Source organism: Malaya genurostris, chromosome 3, assembly GCF_030247185.1.
Source record: "Malaya genurostris strain Urasoe2022 chromosome 3, Malgen_1.1, whole genome shotgun sequence".
Classification (NCBI taxonomy): Eukaryota; Metazoa; Arthropoda; class Insecta; order Diptera; family Culicidae; genus Malaya; species Malaya genurostris.
Window position 1 is genome coordinate 189,260,590 of NC_080572.1, and position 17,012 is coordinate 189,277,601.

Genomic DNA, 17,012 nt, shown 5'->3' on the forward strand with positions numbered 1-17,012 from the left:
CTCAACGATGGTTTGACCGATTTCCACAAACTTAGATTCAATTGAAAGGTCTTTCAGTCCCATACGAAATTCCTGAATTTCATCAGGATCCGACTTCCGGTTCCGGAGTTATAGGGTAGAGTGTGTTCCATATTGTACACCGTCACTTAAACCGGCGAAACAAAACACGTAACAAATCCTAATAGTTCTTTAGAAAACTTTTAGAGCCATTAGAACGGCTGATATTGTGTAATGCTCTCCACCGTTGTTTTTTCCCCAATGCTAATGACTGGCAACTGTGACGTAATCGCTCTTGTCGAAAGCGAAACTAGCTGTGCAGACGACCCAAAACACATCTGCTCGCAGTGGCGATAGAATCCAAACTGATTCAATTTTTGTTAAGAGATTTCCTTTTATGTGATTTCGTTTGTAGCTTTTTCACTAATGGGCGGTCCTAACGGCTATAAAAATAGCCGCATACAGAATTTTATTGTCGATTATTTCATTTCGGATTTGCATAATTTATTGAAAGAAACTATCAATATGCTGTAGGGATTCGTTTCTAGCATTCACAAGGACCAAATTGAGGAACTCACTATGATATTCACCACTTTTCGGAACATTTTTCCCGGACGATTTGTTGTACAGCAGCAGATATTTTGTTCTCTTCCTTAGAACGCGTTCTGATTGGCTGCCCAAGTAACAATTTTTGTTACGCTAGCTTGTTTGTGACTAGTTTGCAACCAGATATTTGAGTGATTGTTACTAACATCTAACCACTTGCATGACTCAAAAAGCGCAGTTTCTACTAGTTGTTAGGTCGGCTAAAAATAAGTTGTCCTTACGTTGTAATGTCATACTGAAAGAACTTATCTTTTCATAACTTGAAAATAACTTGTTTTCAAGTAAACTAGTTGAAACTTAGTCGCCATCGATATTATAAACATTGAATGAATACAGAACACTTTTTTATCATCAATAAAAAAGCAGAAGAGTGCTTTAAATCACAAACTTGATACAAGGTACAAATTTCACAACGATTTTAAAACTGTCGAGCGGAATTAAATTTTACTTAACTGTTTTTTATGCGCCGTCAATCAAAATCTGTTTATAAAGATATAAAAAATAAACAGCAAAATAACCCTATGTTCAGAATGCTCAAAATTATTCCAAGTAGAGTGATTTCTCATCATTTTAAATTCATATATCATGAGAATTATAGAATTATCACAACCGATGTTCAATCCCTATATTATTTTCTTCGTGTTTATGACAGTGCATAGAACAAAAATGACTATTCTGCCTTTCACTATTTTCGGCAAAAAGTAGTTTTGGAAAAAGTAATATCTTGGTTTTATTTATGTTTCACACACTTCTTGAGACTCCATATTGTGTTCGCCATATTCAAGCCAACAAAGGTTGTTTTGTTTGCATTTTCGTTATCATAACGTTGGGAAAACCAACCGATAACCGTCTGAATCGATGAAGAAATTATATGTTAGAATCTTATAATATCTAAGTTATTACTACATCAATTCACAGTAACGATTTACATATACGCTTACGTATTTATAATGGTTTCGCAACGGAAAATAAACCTTTTTTTAACTAGTAGCTAAAAGCATAGCTGTGATTAAAGATATGTTAGAATCAAGTAACGATAACTTATAAATGATAGTTAGTTCAATGTTTACGTTATAAAGAAACATTGCTGTCACCTTGTTTTAACCAATATAACATAAAAACCATGTTCGTGCTCTTGTTGCAACACAGTTGGGTTAAGTGGTATCAAAACTTGTTGCGGGTTGCTACTATTGAAGTCAAATAAACTTATTTTCAACTAGTAGCTAGAAGCATTGTTGTGATTAAAGATATGTTTGGATTAAGTAACGATAGCTTATAAATTATATTTAATTCAATATGACACAAATATGTTATTATTGGAAACCTAAATAACTATTTCGTAACTAGTTATGTTATGATGAAACATTGCTGTGACCATGTTTTAACCAGTATAACATAAAAAACATATTCGTGCTCTTGTTGCAACATAGTTTGGACTTTGTCGTATCAGAACTAGTTGCGGATTGCTACTTGGGTGGTGTTGACATGGAGCAAATGAGACAGGTTTTTCAATAGTGTACTATTGAAATATTTCAATGCTTTTGTTATACACGTTTAAGTTGAAAAATTTCGATTCTATTGGTAGTTAGATTATATAAATCCTTCCACAGATCACTGAGCTATGAGCTTTCAAAATACGAGAAAGGCAAACGCGCCATATGAATTATCCTCTTTGATACTCGTTTATACCAAACATTTTAGAAAAGTTTAATTTTGAACTATTTGAGATTATGTCACACAACTGAAAATTTTATCATAAAATTGTGATCATATTTCCGATGGCATGTCGCAAGAATAATGTTGATTCATTAGATACAACAATAGATATTCACGATCAAAAACTTATCACTCTCTTAGAGGGTAACTTTTGAAAAGGCACCCCATAGTAAAGTAAGTAGTATTCACGACAAAAAAAACCTGTTTTAATCCACCTAGTGGTGTAATGATGCCTTTCTCATGTATATTATTGTGCTATTCTTTTCAAAATTATTCTCATCGATTTTTGAAAGAAACCAAGAGATTGTATGTGCATAACAAACAGAATGAAACAGTGCTTTGTTCGCGTAGGCCATCCTTAAGAAAACGAAGTGGGTTCACTATTATATGCATTTCCGGAACCGGAACCCGAGAACCGGTATAATCGAAGTCGGTTCGTACGGCCACCAACTAACATGACGTACAAACTCTACTAGTTTTTATTCAAATTTTGAAGATTTTTTAGAATTTTGCCATCGCACTCTAAATGACGATTTAAATGTTTGTTGTATCCGAAAATATGCAGTAATTTTTTGATAGGACCATAAGACCTTTCAATTGACCCTAAGATTGGGAATAACGGTTTAGAGTCCAGTTTACAATATTTTTTACGGCTTTTGTTCCGCCAGTTTATGTGACGGTGTACAATATTGAACACACTTTACCCTATAACTCCGGAACCTTAAATCGGATCCGTATGAAATTCAGGAATTCCGTATGGGACCATGATACCTTCCATTTGAATCTAAGTTTGTCGAAATCGGTTCAGCCATCTCGGAGAAAACCTAGAGAGATTATTTGACACACACACACACACACACACACACACACACACACACACACACACACACACACACACACACACACACACACACACACACACACACACACACACACACACACACACACACACACACACACACACACACACACACACACACACACACACATTGCTCAGCTCGATGAACTGAGTCGAATGGTATATGACACTTGGCCCTCATCTATCATCTCACTGCTAGGTGAATTAATCACGTTTTTTACCAACCAACCAGCAGTACATTCTGCAGAGAAATCATGAACATTCTGTGTAAAATAGGCATACTAAACGCTGCCAACGGGCAAAATATAGCTGCCAGCCATTCTGGTAACCGACTGCTTCACCACTGCCAGATATAGACCTCAAACGATACAACCGTATCCACCAGGATTTTTCCACATCGAAATTTTTTACATTTTCAGCGAAGGTGAACAGATGGAAACGCTCGGCTAACTAATGTCGTTTTCGTTTTTAAATTGCACTACACCGGTGTAGGTAAGGCTGCACTGAAACCGTTCGTTTTTGCCAATTGCACTACACCAGTGCTACACTTTTTCTGCACCGATACCACTGGTGTAGCACTCATCAAAAGTTTGGTGTAGCTCTGTGCAATAAAATCGTTTATGGTGGTCAATGGTTACTGTTTATGTTTTCGTCATTTTTGTTCGTTTATTCATGCCTCCGTGTAGCACTGCACCGGTGTAGTGCAAATTAAAAACGAAAACACTATAAGATACCCGCATAGCGTTTTGGCTACCTGGGCAGCCATGGCCACCAGACGGCTACCAAAATTGATTCAGTGACGGTTGTCAAATCCAATTTGACAAAACAAAGTCGCCTGTATCTAAGTTAGCCGAGCTTTTTCATCTTCTCACCTTCGCTGAAAATGTCAAAGATTTCAATGTGGAAAAATCTTGGTGGATACGGTTGTATCGTTTGAGTTGTATATCTGGCAGCGGTGAGGCAGTCGGTCACCAGAATGTCTGCCAGCCATATTTTTCCAGCTGGCAGCGTTTAGTCAGCCATCTGGCAGCCATGCATATGCGGGTACAGGCGACTATGTTTTGCCAAATTGCATGTGAAAACCGCCAAAAGACCGAGCGGAAAACGATCCTTCCGCCTCCTACAAGTCAAAAGGGTTTCATACTTGACAGCTACGACAACGTCAGCAATCCACCAACATTCGGCGCAGCAATCCTTGACCACGAACGAAAACGAGCAGTCACTGATATCGACCTTCTTAAATTACAAACCACTGAGAAGATAAGACAGCACTACAGTTCTTGCGACAATTTTCACATATAGCACATCGATTTAGAAAAACCGAAACAAGTAGACGTTGCTAATACAGGACGTGGAAAATTTTCGTGTTAGAAGATTCATTTTCCATAGTTCTTTTCCAATTCCACTGGCTAGTGCAGAGTTCGCTTTTCACCTTAAAAAAAAATATATATAAAACTAGGTATAGAGCTCGCACACACTTTAGAAAATTCTTCCGAGAACTGAACAAATGTCCGTGTGTGTCTGTATGTGTGTTGTCAACAAAGAGATCGAGAGCTCAGAGTCCCAAATGAAAAGTTTCCTTGTCCACCCGAACAATATCGAATGTTTTTGAGATCGGATGTTTACTTATTAAGTTATACGGAGTATCATGTCAAAATTTTCAGCTATTTAACAATATCTGTCATTTCTATTTCCGCCATGAAAAGCTCGTTGCATGCAAGGTATTCAAACTGAAACATTACTTTCTCAAACAAATTTTTATGCACCTATCCGTAACTTAAAAAACCGTAACATATTTTTGAAAAAGTCTATCAGAACAAATTATGCACAAAATGGTCCAATTAACCGATTGATACGTTGTTACGTTGTCGCAAACCGACCATTTTTCTTTCGCGTTATTTTATTTTACGTGACAGTGATTTTATTTTATGCAATTAATTTCTAATCCTGACAGCGGGGAAGTCACACTGGTGGTCAAATTTTCAGAATGGATCATATATTCAATAGATCTGATCGTATAACCGCCATTCACGCCAAGTCAGTGAGAACCAGCATCATTCAACTGGTCCTTTGCATTCGAGGAAAATGTCAATAATTTTAAAACCCGAAGAATAACATTAATTGATACCAATAAAAACCTATTTTATTCCACCTAGTGGTGTAATGATGCCTTTCTCATATCATATCATAAATATAATCGTGAAATTCGCAAAAACAACTGTTTATTGAATAGAAATAGGAAAATTTGTTCGGACCTAATCTCACAAACTCTATAAATCCTGTTTACCCTGTATACTTACTATCTCATGCTCTATTTCGATTAAACCATTTAAACGAAATCTAACAAATGGAGTGAACCTGCGTTTTTTTATTTATTTATTTATTTCGTCAAGCAAATGTAGACTACATATAAATTGTTTACAATGTTCACTTACATACTACGCATTATTTCTACGACAAAGCTGAGATTTGATTTGATTTTTAGACATAGTAAGGTCAAGATGTTCGCAGTATTGATTGTAATGGCGCATTATTCGATTGACGGGATTGAATTTTGCATAATTTGTTCTAGCTTGTTTTTCTAAAAATAATTTCCTGGAACGTAATTGACGGCTAGGTATATAAAAATTTAATTGCGATAATAATGGAGCTGATTGAATGCGTTGAGAAATAATGTCGCTGATAAAATAAAGCATTGCAAAGTCGCGGCGTTCTTTAAGTGTATGTATATTGATGAGCATGCAGCGTGCTTCATATGATGGTAGAGTAAATGCTGTCCAGTTTAATTTACGAAGTGCATATAAAAGAAATTGTTTTTGAATAGATTCGATGCGTTCTTCGTGAATAATATTGTATGGATTCCATACTAGGCTGCAATATTCCAAAATAGGTCTGACATATGTAGTGTATAATAATTTAATTGTGTGGGTCCTGAAAGTTATGACTGAAGCGTTTAATAAAGCCCAGCATGCTATTAGCTTTATTGATTATGGTATTGTAGTGTTCCACAAAAGTGAGCTTGGAGTCTAAGATTACGCCTAAATCTCTTACAATTTTACATTTTTCTACAAGTTGATTTCCTAGATGTATGTTTATAGGTATAGTTTCATTTTTCCTACTGAAAGTTATTGAGTTACATTTTTTTACATTGAGTTGGAGTAGACTTTTGCAGCACCAAATGTGGAATAGATTGATTTCGTTCTGGAATATTACAGCGTCGTTAATATTTTTAATTTCCATGAAGAGTTTCATGTCGTCTGCATATATAAGCACTTTCAGATTTTTGAGTATGAAGGAAATGTCGTTTATATGTAAAATGAAAAGGAGAGGCCCTAAGTGAGAACCCTGAGGTACGCCAGAAGTTACATTAATTGGTTCAGACAGAATGTTTTGGAAGCGGACTACCTGTACACGATTCGTTAAGTATGATTTGAGCCATTCCAGAAGAGTATGTTTTATGCCATATTTTTGTAGTTTGTGTAGTAGTAATGGTATGTCAATACGGTCGAAGGCTTTTCTAAAGTCAGTGTAAAGAGTTTCTACGTAGTTTCCGGCGTCCATTGCATTCAGAGTGAATGTCATAAATTCTAAGAGATTTGTTGTAGTTGAGCGGCCTTTAAAAAAGCCATGTTGTTTGTTTGTTATTACATTTTTAAGTTGATGAAAAAGTTTTTCATTTACAATTTTTTCAAATAATTTTGGAATGCATGAGATAATGGCTATTCCACGGTAGTTCCGAATGTTAGATTTTGCACCAGATTTAAATATTGGTACAAGAAAGGAAGATTTCCATGCTTTAGGAAAAGTACATTTATTAAGTGATAGGTTAAAAAGTAGTTGTAGTGGTAGTGTAAGTTCTTCAGCAAGATTTTTTACAAATATTGGTGGTATACTGTCAGGTCCAGGCCCTTTTGAGGCGTCTAAGTTTTTCAGTGCTGTCGAAATGTCATGTTCTGCTAGATAGTTTACAGAGATGGAGCTAGAAAATGCAGGTATGAAAGAGAAGTATTCACGGTCACGGTCAGTTTCTGAATAAGATGTATATACTTCTTGGAAAAAATTTGCAAATTGATTGCAGATTTCTGTACTATTTTTCCCTACATGTTCGTCGAGGTGCATTTGAGATGGAAAATTGTTGCTTTTTAGTTTAGTTTTTGTGTAGTTAAAAAAGTTCTTAGGGCAAGTCTTTATTTCGTTTTCAATTTTGCGGTTATATTCTTCATGTGCTGTGTTAATGGCTATTTTAAGTTGATTGCATAGATTTAAGTAATTTTGAAGATGAGCGTCACTTTTTTCTTGTTTGTAAGTTTTGTGTGCTTTTTGTTTCCTATTTTTCAAATGTTTTAGTTGTGAATTGAACCATACAGGTAATTTGCTGTTATGATTTTTTCTTCTTCTTTTCATAGGCAAAGTTTCGGCTAATATTTTGTTTATAATGTGATAAAATTTGTTTACTTCGACGTCGACATTTCCTTCTGTACTCAGTATGTTCCGCCAATTTATTATACTTAGTCTACACTTGACTACTTCAAAGTCAATTTTATTGTATTCCGGCACTTCCTCATATTCCAAGTCGTAGGGAAGGGATGCATTGTGTGTAAATAATGAATATTCAATTGCGGTGTGAAATGCTTCATTTTTCCATAATGGCAGGTTTGATGCATTCACGCAAAAGTCTTCTGTGCAATTTGTGAAAAGAAGGTCTAAATATGCGTTTTGTTGATTTTTTACGGAGTTTACTTGATGTAGGCCAAAATTAGAAATTTGGTCGAAAAAGTAGTGCAATGTTTCGTTTTCTCCTACGACTGGAAGTAAGATTGGTTCATTTTCAATGTCAGAAATGAAGTCCGCATTACGTTGATTGAAGTCGCCAAAAATATGAAGCTTTACTTCAGGTTCCATATTCGAAATAATTGTGTCTAATGATTGAAAGAATAATTCAAAAGAGAATTTGTTCGCATTTTCGGGTGGGAAGTAGACAGAGCAGTAAATATGTTCTTCACCCAATATTGAGACTTTGGCCCATACATGCTCAAATTCTTTATATTTAGGAGTAATAATTTCTTCAGAAGTAAAGCAAGAGTTAATGGCTATAAGGACTCCACCTCCAGATTTTTTCTGACAGAGAGATAAAATCTTTTACTTCTGCATATGTAAGTTAAGCTAAACAACATGAATCAGCAGCATAAAACATGTAGTAGGATTATTATAATTATTATTATTATTATTATTATTATTATTATTATTATTATTATTATTATTTTTATTATTATTATTATTATTATTATTATTATTATTATTATTTTTATTATTATTATTATTATTATTATTATTATTATTATTATTATTATTATTATTATTATTATTATTATTATTATTATTATTATTATTATTGACATCACTACACAACGTGTACGAAATAGAACAAAGCACGCCTTGTTCGTTTTGTGTTTTCTTCTTCTTTCGGTGTTGTACATATTTTCAATCTATATGGCGATTTGAAAACTTTGACGCTCATCACCCTGTAACTGCGGAACCGGAAGTCGGATCCGGATGAAATTTTACAGTAGCTTTAAAGACAGTATGCGCTTTAATTCAAATCAAGATTTGTGAAAATCGGTTCAAACATCGCAAAGAAATCGAAGTGAATTTAGTTTTAGGAGTTTTTCTTCTCCACTTTCGGTGCTCTCGGAGGGAACCAGTAGTGCCGAATCAAGTTTTCATGCCCACAAACTAACAAGCTCTGCAAACTAGAAGAATTTCTCAGACAGTTTTATGGGATTGTACCTGTTTTTAACCATCATTCATGGAAAAATACTAATAAAATTGGTAATTTTCCACTTATCACGCTTTAGTTCCGGAAGTCAGATCCAGATAAAATGTTCTACAAATGTTTAGGATATTATAAGACCTTTTATTTGAATCTCAGTTTGCGAAAATCGGTTGAGTAGTTCCAGAGATAATTGAGTGTAAACTTTTTCTCAAATTTTCACATATTACCATATAACTCCGGAACCGGAAGTCACATTCAAATGAAATTCAATAGCAAGCTATGGGACCATAATACCTTCTATTTGAATCTTAGTTGGTGAAAATCGGTTCAGTCATCTCTGAAAAAAGTGAGTGCATATTTTTTTCATTTTTTTGGTTCATATCATCCTATATCTCCGGAACCGAAAGCCGGATCGGAATGAAATTCAATAGCAGGCTATGGGACCATAAGACCTTTCATTTGAATCTTTGTTTGTGAAAATCGGTTTAGCCATCTCTGAGAAAAGTGAGTGCATATTTTTGTTACATACACACACACATACACACACACACACACGGACGGACACACACACACAGACATTTGCTCAGTTCGTCGAGCTGAGTCGAATGGTATATGACATTCGGCCCTCCGGGCCTCGGTTAAAAAGTCGATTTTCACAGTGATTGCATAGCCTTCCTATATGAGTAAGGCAAAAAGATATCAAAAATATCTTCCATAAAAATAAGCAAAACAGCACTAAAATAAACGATCAAGCGAACTATATTACTAAATCGCCATGGGCATTTTTCGCCCTTGATAGCTACACCTTTTTATATGCACATTGTAAATGACAAGAATATTTAAAGAGAGTCCCTGCAGTATCCTGGTTTGAAACGACAAAAACGTGAACTCTTTCACGGAAATATACCTCGTATTTTGAGTACAATAAAAAGGTGCAAAACCTACTACGATAAAAGTTGATTTAAACAACAACAATAGCAAAATGATGTCTTCCACAAAGTTTCAGGACTTTTGATGAGAAAAAACTTTGCCGAATTGACTATAGGTCTAACACAACAACTTTCGGGTATTTTGACTCTTTCTTACAAAGTTGTTTAACATTTTACCTTTTATATACATGAACTTTAACTACTTATAGGAAGCAGGCTGGCAGACTTAAATGCTTTTTTAGAAACCTTAAATCCAGTAGTATAAAGTTACAAAATGTGTAACGTGGTACTTTTAAATTGGTTGAATAGGAGAACGAAACTTCGAGTGCTTTGTATTATTTTGCCATTAGATTCCTGTTTATATACAAGCAATTTACAGTTTCGTGTTTCTTCCGTATGTTTAATAATTATTTCACTCTCTCCGTTCGCTTCAAAACAATTGTCTGTATGTGTATGACAAATATTGTCACTCACTTCTCTCGAAGATGGCTGAACCGATCTTCACCATCTTAGATTCAACTGAATGGTCTTAAGATGCCATAAGAATTCTTAACAATTGGTCTTAAGATCCCATTTTCAATTCGGATCAAACTCCTTGTTCTGGAGGTAGGGTGCTTAACGTAAAGATGTCAATTTCTAGAGTGTTGAGCCTTTCCCATATAGAAAGGCTATGCAATCACTGGGAAAACCGACTTTTTAACCCGGGGCTCGGAGAGCCGAAAGTCATACGCCATTCGACTCAGCTCGACGAACTGAGCAAATGTCTTTGCGTGCGTGTATGTATATGTGGATGTAACAAAAATGTGCACTCAATTTTCTCGGAGATGACTGGATCGAATTTCTTAAACTGAGAATCAATTGAAAGGTCTCTTGATCCTATAGGGTGCTATTGAATTTTACCCGAATCGAATTTCCGGTTCGGGAGTAACGGAGTAGAGTGTAAAAAATGAGAAAAAGCGCACTCGATTTTCTTAGAGACCGCTCAACCGATTTTCTGCAACTAATATTCAAATTAAAGACCTTATAGTCTCGTAGGTTGCTATTGAAATTCATCTGAATCCGACTTCCAGTTACGAGGTAAAATGTGCAAAATGAACTAAAAACGTGTAACCGATTTTTCAAACACCGCTCATCGAATTCTCACAAACGTAAGTTCAGATAAAAGGTCTTACAACCCCATATTACACAACCAACCAAATTGTATCGAGATACGACTTTCGGTTCCGGAATTAAAAGCTGCTAGGTATAAAAATTTCTTTTTCTGGGGCGTGTTTTGTCTTTCTCATATAGAAAGGTTATGGATTCACTGTGAAACCCGATTTTTGAACCGAGGCCCGGAGAGCCGAACGTCATATATCATTCGATTGAATTCGTCAAGTAAACAAAATGTTTGTATGTACGTATGTATGTATGTAACATTATTTTGCACTCACTTTTCTCCGAGATGGCTGAGCCGATTTTCATAAACTTAAATTCAAATGAAAGGTCTTGAAGCCCCATATCCTGATTTTAATTTAAATCCTGACTTCCTGTTCCAGATTTATAGGGTGATATGTGCAAACAAAAATTAAATAAGTGCACTAATTTTTCTCAGAGATGGCTGCACTAATTTCCACAAACTTAGATTCAAATGAAAGCTATAATTTTCTCATACTAATTCCCTGAATTTTATTGCGATCCGATTACTGTAAAATCTCCAATTTCAATTTTTTTCTCGAAGATGGCGCAATCGTTTTTAACAAACTTAAGTTCAAATAAAAAGTATTATGTTCCAATACTAAACTTTCAAATTTCTTCCGGTTTCGGAATTATAGGGTAAAGTGTGTTTTGTACCCTCACTTAAAGTGGCGAAACAATAGTCATATACTCAAAAAAGCAGAAACGGTTTCCTTAGAGATAGCAGAACCGATATTCCTAATCTTAGGTTCAAATGAAGGATCGGGACAAAGAGTGCTCATCACTGAACGCGAAAAGAACAGCAGCGTTCAAACAGTTTAGAGCCAATGGAACACCTTATAATTATTGTAATTACGCGACGTTAGACACGCAAATTAAAAATTTAATTAAAGCAAAAAACGTGGTTACTGGCGCCGGTTTGTTGACGGAACAAAACATCGATGAGAACTCTTTGGAACACAGCCCGACGAATGCGCAACAAAAACACCACGAACGAATACGAGGAATATTCTAACCGCTGGATATTCGATTTCGCAAAAAAGTATGCCCAGACTTTGCTCCGGACCAGAGGATCTGACCGCCCCCCTCCCCCGCGTCAAATACAAACGAAACACCTTTTTCGATGGTAGAGTTCTCACTCTTGTCGTGTAACAATAAAGCTCCGGGGTTAGACAAATTCAAATTCAACTTGTTGAAAAATTTGCCTGACTCTGCCAAAAGACGATTATTGAATTTATTTAATAAGCTTCTTGAGGATAATATTGTCCCACATGACTGGAGACAATTAAGAGTTATCGCCATTCAAAAACCAGCCTCCGATCACAATTCGTATCGGCCGATTGCTATGTTTTCCAGTATCCGGAAATTGTTCGAAAAAATGATTCTGTTTCGTCTAGACAATTGGGTCGAGACTAATGGCTTACTTTCAGATACACAATTTGGTTTCCGCAAGGGCAAAGGAACGAACGATTGTCTTGCGTTGCTCTCAACCGAAATTCAAATGGCATTTGCTCGTAAAGAACAAATGGCGTCAGTTTTCCTAGACATCAAGGGGGCTTTTGACTCAGTTTCCATAAACATCCTATCTGAGAAGTTGCATCAGAATGGTCTTTCAACAATTTTGAATAGCTTTTTGTATAATCTATTGTCCGAGAAATACATGTATTTCCCGCATGGTAATTTGTCGACAATACGATTCAGTTACATGGGTCTTCCTCAACAACTTTTACGTAAATAACATTGACTTTTGCGCTAACACAACTTACCGACGACAGTGTTGTGTCTGTTATAGGACCATTGCAAGATACCCTCGACAACTTGTCGACATGGGCTCTTCAAATGGGTATCGAGCTCTCTACGGAGAAAACTGAGCTGGTTGTATTTTCGAGGAAGCGAGAACCAGCACAATTACAGCTTCAACTAAGGGGTGAAACCATATCTCAGGTCTTCACATTTAAATATTTCGGGGTCTGGTTCGACTCCAAAAGGCACAACGGGATGTCACACTACAGATAATTAAACTTTTCAATATATAAAGCATTTTTATAAAAGAAACGGAGAGGTTAGAGAAAATAAAACGTAACCAAGTGAAGTAAAGCACATTTCACATTGTAGTAAATTAGTTTAATAATTTTAGTAACTTAGTTAAGAAATCCCAAGTAACATTTTTAATATTATTAAATACTTGTAGCTTTCTTCAACGCTACATAATAAATCTTGCAATAAAACTTTAAACTCCACGAAAGCCTACTGAAAACCTCTATAAGAGCATGTTCCTGCAAAGTGGACCATTCTTCATAAGGTTTATAAATCAAAATGAAGAATCAGCATAAACCTGCTTTAAAACTCCAAATTCAAGAAAATTTTGAAACCAGCTTTACGATCAACATTAAATTTCTTTGGATGGAATGAATTCCGCTATGAATAAACTGTCGTTTTGATGATAGTTTTCTTGACTATGTGTTTCATGTCTACTTTGAATGCAATCAGTAAGAATATATTATATTTTAATTACGAGTTTGAGACCTTTACCGAACGTAAAAACTTCATGCGCTTTTATTTTTATCGTGAATGTAAGGATAAAAATAAGAATTATAACTAATCACCTAGAAATAAATGCGGTTTTTGCGAAAGTCTCCATGATATATGAATATTATTTTTTGTGATTCATCGTCATATTTGTATAAAACTATTCTGTGGCGCTAAAACTTGTGCATACGATCTGAAAATGAATCATGAAAGTCCAACATATTTCCTCGTTTTTGCATTTCGAAGTTTATTTGATGTCAATAAATGCTACGGTATAGAACATCATAATGGCGGCCATGAAATTTCTTTTAATGCTAATTACACTTAACCTAAGAAGCACTTAATCAAATAGCCTACAACTAATGTGTCATAAATGTACTTTAGAACCCTCAAATTTACTCTGAGTGAAATTGTCATAGAATGAACACGCACATACACAAAACTAGATTTATGAAAGAATTTAACTGACAATAATGTTTTAAAGAAAATATTTTAAAGCAATATTAAGAGTGTTTGCATGGTTTTATTCTAGTGCAAATTGTTTTATTTTAATTTTATTTTTAGTGTAGGTAAAGGGTTTTATAGAAGCTTTGAAAACTATGATATTACCGGTTAAAAGAGACACCTATTATAGTTGTCATAAAACAGGTAGTGATTGAAAAATCAATTACAAAACTCCTATAAATTATAATCAAAACCATAAGGCATTCGAATTGTTACTTGGGATATGAAGGATTGCGGAAACGAACTAAGGGGATAACAGAAAAAAATGTAATATCGTAAAATATTTCTAGCAAATTTTCTAATACTAATTCCAGTTGCCAAATTATGGGGGGGCCTGACCACTCCAATAAATCTTTTGGAGGGCCAACAAGTACTTTGCTCCCCACCCCCACCCACCCCTCATAGTTGACGCGCCTGGAGATAGGCATAATAACATCACTAGCTAGATTAAAACAGGTTTTTTTTCATAAGCTACCTCTATATATTTGCTAGCAAATTTCTCTAGTTTACAGATCATAAGTCTTGTAACCAAGTAAATCATTGATAGTCCCATGAATGGTTTGCCGAATTTTATCCAATTTCGATTACCGGTACATTTTTTTTCCAAAATTCAAATCGTCATAGAAAATCTCAAAAAAATGCGTAGGTGTTATTGGTGTATGGTTGAAGTGTCACTATGCCGATATCCAGCTTTTGGTTCCGGAAGTACCGACAGCCAAATGTGATAAAAAGGAGCTCACTTCACTTGCTCACATATGATTGAATAGATTTTCACTAACTTAAATTCAAATGTAGTATGTCAATGTAGTAGTAGTAGTATGCAATAGAAATCTTTCCTAAATTTTTTAAATTGTGGTTTCCCCGGGAATTTTAGGGGAAACATTTCTAAATTGTAGTTTTCCGGGGACCTTTTTTAAGAAAACCTTATTCAAATCAGAAGAATTAATTTCACGATTAAAATAATTGGTCATGAAAACATGCCATCATTTTTAAGCGAAACTGAAATATGATTTATAAATCTGAAAAAAAGCTTGTTTACCACTTCCTATTTTGTACAAGTACGTTTCATCATAGCTCTATGATGCATTTGAAAAGTGGAACGTAGACTGGTTCAAAAATTATTTGTTTTACGCTTTTCGACTCTCTCGCAGTGGTGCTTCCAATTGTACCCTTCCAATTGGTTTTGTTATGAGAATTCGCAAACACTAAACAACTATTACACTTGCCAGTGGCAAATGGCAGGATAACGTGCCTCAGCAGGTAATGTTTTTATGCACAAATCGTGTGACCCTTGCCCGAGGCCTGCACGGCTCTAGAGGAAAAAGGGAAGATGAAGTTGAATTTCTTTGTCACATGAGCAAATTCCCCCGTCAGCTTCTTGCTTGCTTTTCTGATGACATTCATAACAAAGAAATGATGAAGTCGCACCAGACCAGAGGTGAGCTCGTAATTTTATACCTGCGGCGTGCCCTAGATAAAGACACGATAATTCCCATTTAGTTCGAATTCGATTTGTTCAGTATTGTGTTGTACCTTCAGATGGCACAGTGCCACCACTGCTTTGCGGCAGTTGTTCGACGATTTCTTCCGTGGTATCCGTATCCATCTGGTTATTGATTTTCTCGGTCTAATCGATGTGGAATGAATTTCGCTAATGCAATTTGTCACACCAGAACATCAAAACACCACAACGCAATTTATCAGCAGCCATAGAAAATTCATCGCACTTTAGCTCGAATCTACGAAGCCCGGTGCTCCAACTATTTCGCGAAATGCGGCGATAAACTTCCGAGAAACAATACCACTTGCGAAGATCTGCGTAAATCAAAGGGTCGAACGCGCGCGCACCGTTTTCTCGTTTCCACGTTTTTCCGCACTGGTCTATGCTGCGTTCGTTTCCAATGTTTATGCTCCACTGTGCCCGAAAAATTAAAATCATAGCTCTACAGTCATTCAGCATAGACAATCCATCGACTGGCTATCCCTCTCTGTCGTACTCACACTCCGTCGCTTTTGGGCCAAAATGTTTTACTTGTTTTTTTTTGGCAATGTGCGTCTACGCACTAATAACGGGGGAAGGTCATTTCCCGTTCGACGCCGTCGGGCTAGCGGAGCGAACGAGATGGCACTAGTTTCATTCGGAAATGAAGGTTGAGGCGTAGTGCGTATTTACGCAGACTTCACCACCGACCGTATCTCCGTTCGTTTCTAGTTGGATGAGTTTTGGATGAGTTTTGGATGAGAGAAATTATGCTGACTGACATGCTTCTAGGATAGAATCTCGGTGCGAGGTTCACTTTTCCACTAACTTACGGTGCCTATGTATGGATGGTACACGTGACTTAGATGCAGCTGGAAGCATTTAAAAAATAAAAGTAGCTCGGAAAACTGTGCTTGATTGGTCCGCATACCAGAACAATTTCTTCTGATAAATGTTTCGAGTCATTCTTGTGCAGAATATCAAAACAATGACAATGTAATTAATTAATCCACATTAACAAACAAATTCACTGATTAAATGTAAATAGTTCAATAACTTTTTTAAGTGGGAATCTGTTTTGGATAAAGTATTTCAATGAGATCACTCGAAAAATCTTTTATCTTTCTCTTGTCAGTACTTACAGGAAATATACAGGAAAAAGACTAATGAAGTAAATAGCAGATACAAAAGTTGTTAACAAATTACCACATGTATGTGATAAAACATAAGTCAGAAAACAAACCATTGCACATCTTAACGCGACTTTAAGTTAATCACAAGCCCCATAATTTCAAAGAAATCTATTTTTTCGGTTTTTAACGATATCAATCCAGCTAGAGATTATAGGAGGGGAAAGAATATGAAATTATACAGCCACAGTACTCAAGGAAAAGCAAGGATGTGAAGATAAAGTGCGGAAAAGTGAGACATGAAAAAGGTCAT

General features: G+C 35.7%; 1 protein-coding gene across 1 annotated transcript in view; it reads right to left on the minus strand.

The window, feature by feature from the left end:
* Positions 1-16,080, minus strand: part of LOC131438266 (protein lin-28 homolog) — a 35,139-nt gene extending 19,059 nt beyond the window's left edge. Inside the window, exon 1 of the mRNA XM_058608145.1 lies at positions 15,623-16,080. Coding sequence (XP_058464128.1) covers positions 15,623-15,695 — 73 coding nt within the window. The 5' untranslated portion in view covers positions 15,696-16,080. The remainder of the gene's footprint in view (positions 1-15,622) is intronic.
* Positions 16,081-17,012: the final 932 nt, after the last annotated feature.